The 9,476-nt window shown below is 34.1% G+C and overlaps 1 protein-coding gene across 1 annotated transcript; it reads right to left on the bottom strand.

Annotated features, from left to right (window-relative positions):
• Positions 1-1,262: 1,262 nt before the first annotated feature.
• On the bottom strand, positions 1,263-2,357 carry LOC112523300 (ethylene-responsive transcription factor 2-like). Its single transcript, XM_025132838.1, has one exon. The coding sequence runs from the start codon at positions 2,320-2,322 to the stop codon at positions 1,330-1,332; it is 993 nt and encodes a 330-aa protein (XP_024988606.1). The 5' UTR covers positions 2,323-2,357; the 3' UTR covers positions 1,263-1,329.
• Between the last annotated feature and the right edge of the window lie 7,119 nt (positions 2,358-9,476).

The raw sequence follows: 9,476 nt of genomic DNA, 5'->3' as shown, positions 1-9,476 counted from the left end.
AAATGGTAATGAATTTTCATTCCCCTCAGTTTAACCTGCAATAAAAATTTGGGTTTCTGAAGGAATAAGAATGAACCCATTATATTATAAAAAACCAAACTGATTCTTTTATTTTCATTTCTATTAATTACTGTTTAATACTTCTTAAGCTTACCAAACACCCCTCTAAGTTTTCAAAAAAGTTTCATATAGTGTTCAAAAAAGTTAAATTTGATTTGTCAACAGTACTCAACAATACATTTTTACAAAGACTTCAAGTACATTAAAGTATCATGACCATTCATGTAGAAAACTTTAATTTTTTGATGTAATATTCCAAGTCAAGATTGATGGCGGATCATGTATCTGTAAAGAAGATATATGATTGATATGAATCTAACATCTGATTTTTTTTAGTCATGATGTGTATTGGTAGATTGTAAGTACAGTAATTTGTCATGTTTTGTTCAAAGTGTGGCAAAAATAAGAAATACAGAACTTATTAGAATAAGAAGAATGAACTGTAGGACTACAGCTTGGTTCAGATTTTTTTTACTTGTGTTCTATTGAGGAAAAGAACAGAAAGAAAATATTAGGGGTGTTTGCGGTTTAGTTTGGGCGGTTTTAGCCCTCAGACGACAAACCAACTCGTAATGGCGGTTTATAAAATTTTCAAACCGAGCAGTTTGACATCAAGTGTCCAGACCGGTCAAACCAGACCACGAAAAGGCGGTCTGGTTTGACCGGTTTTGACGGTTTAGGTCTTTAATGGACTTTAAATATTAAACTTAAAAAAAACATATATAATTTATAGTTTAAATTAAATATCCATTTTGATTACGTTAGATGTTAGGTTTTATATTAGGGTTAGGGATATATTTGGGCCATATGTCATACGTTAAAGTTGGTCTTGCTAAACTAAAATAAATAATATTTGGCGGTCGGTTTGGTCCAAATTAACCGCCCAAAAAAGTTTCCAGACCGTAGACCGGACCAGCTCGTCCGGTTTTCCTATTTTCCAAACCAAACCAAACCGCCAAAAACGATCCGGTTTGATTTGGTTCGACAGGTTTGAACGGTTTAACGGGTTTTTTGAATACCCCTAATAAATATCATGTTATTGAAGTAGAGGTTATGGGTGAGAAAGGGAATGAAAAATGTGATTTCTACTGTTATAACCTTTAAGAATATATATTTTAAAATTATCTAATAAAATTATCTCGTATACAAATTGCATCAAAGAACAAAATTTTTAGTAATCCATTAATTTTTCAGAGAGTTTTGGTAAACGAGAATTCATGATGTGTTATTATGAACAAGTTTTGGACAAAAGCAGTTGCTTTAGTAACACTAGATACCACAAGTTATCCTCCTCTTACTACTCTTGTTTCTTGATGACTCTGAAGATGACGAAGAAGATGATGGCTCCAATGTTGTGGAAGATCTCTTTCTCGTGACCAACTTTTTGGGGATTTCTTTGTGTTTGCCGATCAAATGTGGGAAGTTAAGCAAAGCTTGAGATCCACGGTGCTTAAAGGCGGCTCGATCATACGCCATGGCTGCTTCTTCTGGGGTCTCGTAGGTCCCTAGCCACAACCTCGAACCTTTCTTTTCTGGATTTCGCATCTCAGCCGTGAATTTTCCCCATGGACGTTGTCTTACCCCTCTGTACCTCATGCCTGGCAGCGATGGTAGCCTTTGAGCTTGGTTGTCAACCCCATCTGATAAAACCTCCTTTACAGTTGGTGGAGCTCGGTTGTCCTTGTCACCAGAAACCACTCCGTCTCCGATCGCGACCACGTGACCCGTTGAGAAATCCCAGTTTAATGGCTTGTTTACAGCTCTCTCCGTGCTATAACTAATGCTGGGAAGGCTTGTAAAAGTGGCTGGAGAAACCTCCGGTTGGATTTCTTCGGAAATGGTTGGAATTTCAGCCAACTCTATATTGGTGTTTGGAAATACTTGCGGGTTGCTGTGATGGCTATGAGATGAATTCGCGACCGGATGAATTCCGACACCATGATCATCCAAATTAATGCTGGGTATATTAAAATCATTCAGATTTACCAAGTCTTGAACTTGATCATCCATAATATTTGGACAAATCAAGCTATCCGATGAATTTGATGAACAAACTGCCGCAAAGAAGCTTGACTTTTCTTCCATGCTTATGGATGATTCATGTGAACCTTCAAGAACTCTCTGCTCATCGGTGTTAAAGTTTGAACAACTAAAAGGATGTTGGTAATTATCGCCAGGAAAAGTCTGCAAGAGATCATCAAAGAGTAGATGGTTTCGAATAAACTCGAGGATGTGCAAATTGGAATCAAGTTGCATCGACATCCTTAATTTTAGTTCTGTAAGATAGAAACTGGAGTTGCTGTAATTGAAAGATGGCAGGAGGATATTTGCTCATATATAAAGGAAAAGTTAGCCGTCGATTATTGGAAGTCATCTGATTTTTTAATTCTCTACCAATACTATCACTCATATCTTGACTGGTCTATGCACCTGGCGGCTTAGATGGCTGAAGAAATCCAAGTTGCAGAAAACACACCGCATATATAGGTTTTATTTCGTAAATGGGACAGAACTGGACACGACGGGATAAAACAAGAACTTACGGTTCTACGTTTGGCACAACATGGGATAAAACAAGAATTTACTGTCCTATATTTGGCGTCACATGTGCCAAGGACAAGGACAAGGTGAGACAACATGAGACAAAAGAGGTTTTTTTTTTCTTGTTATACCAAAATAGGTGGAACAAGATGGGATAAGAATAGGACAAGAATGAAAAGATAACTAAAATATTACTAAGATATCAAGCTTATCATACACTTCTCTTTTGATCATGTCCGCTCAATATGTATGATGTTTCAAATCCAAACCACGCGATTGTTGTTAGAGATTAAAGTGAAGGATTGTGTGAGAAAAATAGTTAAGGTGAGCATGGCCGGCCCTGGCCATAGGCCCAAGGGGCGACGGCCTAGGCAGCATAAAGCCCAAGGGCAGCAAATTCTTAAAGCTCAATGTATATGTATAGGTTAAGTTTTTATTTGGGCCTAAAAAATTACCGTTCTTAGTCCGTTACCACTTACCAGTCCGTCATCCTCCCTCTCGACTCCCGCATTGCTCTGTCACTCACTCACAATAGAAATCGAAATCGCAATCGGCTGGCTCTCGCTCGACGCTCTCTCTTTGCCTCTCTCGTCACCGGTCGCTCTCGCTCTCTGCCTCCCGGCTCCCGTTCTCGCTCTCTGGCCTCCGCCCCTCGCCAATCGCCACTCGCTCTTCGCCCTCTCTCTTTGTGACTACTTACTTGTGTTGAGGTTAGGGATTCAACATTTAAGTCTTTAACGTAGGGTTATTATATTACTTATTTTATTTTTTAAGTTTTAAATTTTGTTTGATTGGAAAACCTAATAATGAAACTAGCTCAGAAGCTGTGATTCTGTGAAATTGGTGACTTACTTTGTTTGACTCATTGATTTTGTTTCATTTGTTAGTTGTTACAAACTAGTGAAACCACAAAAATAGAATTTAGAAACAAATGACAACAATTTGTTAATGTTTTGCATATGCTTAATCTTATGTTTAACACTTTAACTTAGGGGTTAGGGCTATTTTATTGGTTGGGACTTGTGGCTGTTTTTGGGGCTGTTTTGTTTTGCAATTTCTAAATAAAATCCATGAAATGAGTGTGGTTACTTACTTCTGTGTTCTGTCCTTCCATTTTATATTTTCTGGGCTGACATATTTGTAGACATTGCTGTTTGTCAAAGCTTCTGCTGCCATTTGCTGGGTGGTTGGCCCAAATTCCTGTTCACTATTTACATCCTCTAAAAATTCTTGTTCAAAGTGTTTGGGATTATTTTAAGGAATTTCCATTCCTTTCAATTTGCTCAAGTCCTAAATTTTTTAATTTTTAGGGTTGTTTAGATGCTTTTTAGGAGCTGTTTTGAAGCGGGTTAGTATAGGACATAGGCTTAAGATTGATGCTTAATATAGGATAAAGACTTAAGCTTTTTAAGAACTGTTTTAGCTGATATTTGTTATAACAAAATGATAGATATTTTTGCTTCAAAAAATGCAAGAAGTCATCGTTTTAGGTGAATGGTAATGTACTTTATGTTTTGTTACACGGGGTTTTGGTTTATCCCCCCGCCCCCGCATCATTTTTGTTATATTAAAAAAAATCAGCGTGAGAATGAGCCGCCTAGATTGACTAGGTTCCAAATCCTTTCAAATAGTTTATTTTGGTTTTTATATACACACATAAGGGGCAATTTTTTGGCTTTCCGCCATGAGCATCCAAAATCTCAGGAACGGCCCTGAAGGTGAGAAATGTAAGAACGGATATGGACCATTGATTACCTTTAATCTCAAACAAATCCTAATCATATTTGATACGAAGATTGATCTGGTGCATCTCATCCTATTGTATATTCAATGATGAGTATATTTTCTTATGCTTCTCATCTTAACTCTTCTTCCCATCGGACCAACCCTAAAGGTTAATGATTAACTAACTAATATGATAAGGGTATAAATGAAAAAGGAATCGAAGTAAAATTAGACCACTAAAGTTTTTCAAGGATCAAAAGTGTAACTGGTTGACGATATACTTCTTACTTTTTTCATTTAAACCCCCTAAAGCTTTTAATTTTTACGATTTCATCCCAAAAAATTTATGGCTTCACCCAAAAAAAAAAAGTTATTGTTTCACAATTGTATACCTTACAAAAGTTACACTTAGATACTTCATTTTTATGGTTGCATGGGCAGCAATACCCCATATAGTAGGTCCGCTCATGATTGTTATAAATCCTACAAACCTGATCTTAACCTTTGATTTTGAATTTAGAAACGGTTATCAAATCACATAAATATGCAATTGGGAGTAAATATAGGAACCAATTTAATCCAAACTGTGGATTTTCTATATGTATAGTTGAAATTGATTTGCAGAGTTTTTGTGTGTGTGTGTGTATATATATATATATATATATATATAGAGAGAGAGAGAGAGAGAGAGAGAGAGAGAATGGTTCAGTTCATCTGGTCAATATTTGCGGCTTTGACTGTGAAGCACCAGCTAATTCTTCGCATGGCTATGTGGAAGATAGAGAAATAGTTTCATAACTTTTACAAATAGACAGCAAACGGGTTCATATATGAACCCGTGTGATTCACATGCAAACTATATGTTCATATGTGAACCCGTTAATTAGTTAATATGTGAATCATACAGGTTTATATGTGAATTTGTTAAATATTTAATATAAGAATCAATTAATTAATTCATATGTAAATTAGTTAAAATAGTTTATATGTGAATTACACAGTTTCACATATGAACATATAGTTCATATGTGAATCAAATTGGTTTATTTATAAAAGTTATGAAACTATTTGATGATGACCTTCTATACTTAGTGAAATATGCTTGTTTTACTTCTATTCAGTTTCAGCGATCATTTCTGAGTTTGTTTAGTGATCTATGAACATGTATCGTTAACTTCTCAGAGAACAAGTATTCCTCAAAGACAAAACTCACACCAGAGAGACGTCCAGCGATGTCGAAGAAGTAGCTGAAGATAGAGACAATAGTTTGTGATCTAAAGTGGATTTAGTGATAACAAGAGTGTCTAAATTGAAGCGTTAAATCCGACCACGACTCATCGAACACTAAAGAAACTTTAGAGATGAATCAATGTCGGCGATCAAATAAATCTTGCTCTATTATATTAGTTTTTGTCTTATCCTCATGCAAAAAAAAAAAAAAAAAAAAAAAAAAAAAAAAAAACAACTTCATACCTCACACAGAAAAAATACACGTACAAAGTTACCTTATTTTCTACAGACGTGCTTACCAACTTTGTGAAAGTCAGTTGTTCATATACGGCCAAAACCCTTAGTTAATATGTGAATTAGTTTATATGTGAATTACACGAGTTTATATGTAAATCAGTTAATTAGTTCATATGTGAATCACACGGGGTCATATGTGCACCAGTTAATTGGTTCATATGTGAATCACACGGGGTCATATGTGCACCAGTTAATTGGTTCATATATGAATCTGTTAAATAGTTCATATATGAATTACACGAGTTCATCTATGAACATATAGTTCATATGTGAATCACATAAGTTCACATATGCATTTATTTTGCAACCTATTTGTAGAAATTACAAAAATACCCTTTTATCTTTTGGGTTTCAGTGAAAATGAGAGTTAATATGAAAAACATAAGAAGAGATATTCACCCTTGGGTGCACATTAGGATGAGAATCACCGAGATGAGATGCACCAAATCAATTCCTATGAGAAGTGCAATTCATGGGTGGGTAAGGTAACATTTGGTACACAGACATGACATGACATAACAGAATTAGACAGGACAAGAAGGTAGGATTGAATAGGACAGAACAGGACTAGACAGAACAAGAGTATGTCTGGTATTTTGTACGACTAGAACTAAACATGACAGAACTATACAAGTTGCCCCCAAAAGTTATTTTATAATTTTATAAATCATATAATAGTTATAATTAACACAAATAAAGTAGATAATTTAATTTATAAAAATTTTTACCCAATTTTCATATACATAAATATAAAACAGTTGAATGAAAATTTTTAAATAATTGATGGTAGTTTGAAAAAACCTGATTCATACAAAGGATAAATTGTATTTTATTCGATTTAGAAGATTATTATCAACTGGTGAAGGCAAAGTGAAGATCATTGCAACAACAATGGTGATGGGGGTATTGGCATTGGTAATTGGTGGACGATGGTGGTTGGAGATGACGTGAAGATGGTGGATAGTGATGATGGTGGTGGTGGTGGCAGTCGATAGTGGTGGAGGAAGAAGTTGTGGCCTATGTGGTGGAAGTAGGTGTGATGGTGGGCAGTGATGATGGTTATGGTGGAGGTGGTGGTGGACAATCATGCTAGTGGTGGTGGTTGTGGAGAAAATGAATATAGTCGATAATGGTAGTGGTAGCAATAGTCGATGGTGGTGGTGATTATGGTGGAGGTGAGGTGGCCCATGGTGGTGGCAATAAACGGTGTTGGTCGGTGGCCAATGACGGTTGTGAAGCTGGTGAAAGAGGTTGTTGTAGTAGAATAGAAGGTGAAGGTGGCCAACGGTGGTATTGACAATAGACGGTGGTGGTCGGTAGCCTATGGTGGTTGTGGAGGTAGTGATAGACGATGGTGATAAGTGGTCGATGGTGGTTGTGGAGGTGGTAGAGGTGGCCGACAGTGGCTACCTTTGGTGGCGCTTGCCGCAACTAGTGATGGTGACCACTAAAACAAATATCATGTTAATGTTATATATCAAACGAGGGTTAATTAATAATATTTTAGTCTTTGTCTCATTCTTGTCCCATTTTGTTCCATCTATTTTGGTAGAACAAGACAATTTTTTTGTCTCACCTTAAGGATGAGATGACAATTTTTTTTGTCTCAGGTTTTCATGTTTTATTATTGTACATTAATAAAATAAATTAGTCACATGGATATGATTTTTGGATGACAAATTCAATTTTTGTACAATGATTTTTGGATGCATAAACTCTATTTATTTATTTATTGATAGTTGCAAGCACCGATGAACATAAGAAAACAAAAAAACGTTTTGGTAGACAATTTGGGAGTATCATCACATGGGTGATGGCCATGGGCATGGGACATGCATTGTATGATTGATTATTGTTGAACTTTCTCCTGGTCAAACATTTTAAATTACAGTCAAAATGAAGCAAACATTCATGGCCGACGTTTATTTTTTAATCTTTATGTAATTTTTTTTTTACTTTTTTACTATTTTTTTATTATATATTCTTATTTAATATTTTCTTGATTGAATTTAAAGCCTCCTATTAAAATTATTAAAAGATATTCGTATAATACAGCGAGATACATATTTATTTTAATGTTTTGTTTTTGTTGATAAAATACGGTTTATATAACTTTGAGAAAGATAATGTTTTTACTTTTGAATAAAAGTAAATTTGAAGACATCATAAATTTTTTTAAAAATATATCGATATAATTTATTTGATTCATTTTTTATTATAATTTAGTTTAGTTCAAATAGTGAAGTAATTTATTTTTGGTTTAACAATAAATTTTTTTATTAAAGATAATGAGTATGTTAGAACTCGATAATTATCCTAACTATATTTTAGATTTTTATATTTTAAAATGAGATGTTTATCTTCTATTTGATTATGTTTATCCGTAATTAATTACATGAATTCAAACATGGAGCTTTAATAAGTTGTACTTATACACATTCTACTTGTAATCTTGATTTTAAGTAACATTTACTAATAAATAGTATTTCATGCATACAAAATAATTTTTAAGAGTTATTGTCAAATGTATTATAATATAGTATAAATACTGTAGAAAAACTTAATATATTAGTTTGTCACAATTTGAATAAAATCTTAATTATATTAAACAACATTTTATCTTTTCTACCTACCGAATACAATTCAAACGTCTTTTAATTCACGTCAAACGACATATTTGAATAATTAACACCAGAATGAATAACTTTTAATATCTTCTTCACACCTATTTATTTGTAACATATTTTGGTCTTCAACATAAAGCACCTTTTGAAAAGCTTTCATACACTACTAAAAAAATAAGTATTATTAATTAAAATCGTTCACGTTTAAATTCCGTCGGTGATTTCTGACGGGTCATCGTTGGAAATAAGCATGGTGGATTAGCAACAGATCAATAAACATTTAATAAAAAATTTAAATATATAATTATTTTACGATCCGTCGGTGATTTGTAGGTGATTACCGACGGATGTGGTAGTCTGTAGTTAATCTGTCGATAATCACTAACGGATAACCGAAGGATTGTAAAATAATTTTTTGATTATATTTATATGACTCTCTACATCTTTGCATGCATCGATACGTAGGCAGTGGCGGAACACAACCGTTGTAGTCCGGGGGGCCGAAATATAAGAGCATCTTCAATAGATTTTTCAAAATTGAGAAAATGGAGATTTTAGGCATATTTTTGCTCCAACAAGCTCTCCAAAATTCTCCAAAACAGAGAAAACATGAGAGAGTGTAAACAAAAATTGATTACAACAAGAGAGAATCATTTTTTTTCATCATATTCAAACCGTTAAGAATCCTTGATATTAATGGTTTATAGGTCACTGACATATCATTTTTTGTCTTTATTTGACCCCAAGAATGGATTGGATCGAAACGACTTTCCTGCCAATGGGAGATTGGCTGGGGCGGGGAGCTCGAGCCTGGTTTTAATAGAGTATTAATTATCCATTCCGGAATTTTTTTGAAGAATATGTTGAAGATGCTATAATATTGTAAAAATTTGTAAATCCAAATGATTTGTTTTTAGACTATTAAATTTTAGAAAAAAAAGATTGATTAATGTAATATTAAAACTCGAAACATTCAAAGTATTAACAGGAAAATAGTAA

This window comes from Cynara cardunculus (assembly GCF_001531365.2).
Source record: "Cynara cardunculus var. scolymus isolate 2C chromosome LG 12, CcrdV1, whole genome shotgun sequence".
Taxonomy (NCBI): domain Eukaryota; kingdom Viridiplantae; phylum Streptophyta; class Magnoliopsida; order Asterales; family Asteraceae; genus Cynara; species Cynara cardunculus.
The sequence above is the reverse complement of the archived record's forward strand: the minus strand, read 5'-3'. Positions and strand labels throughout refer to the sequence as shown.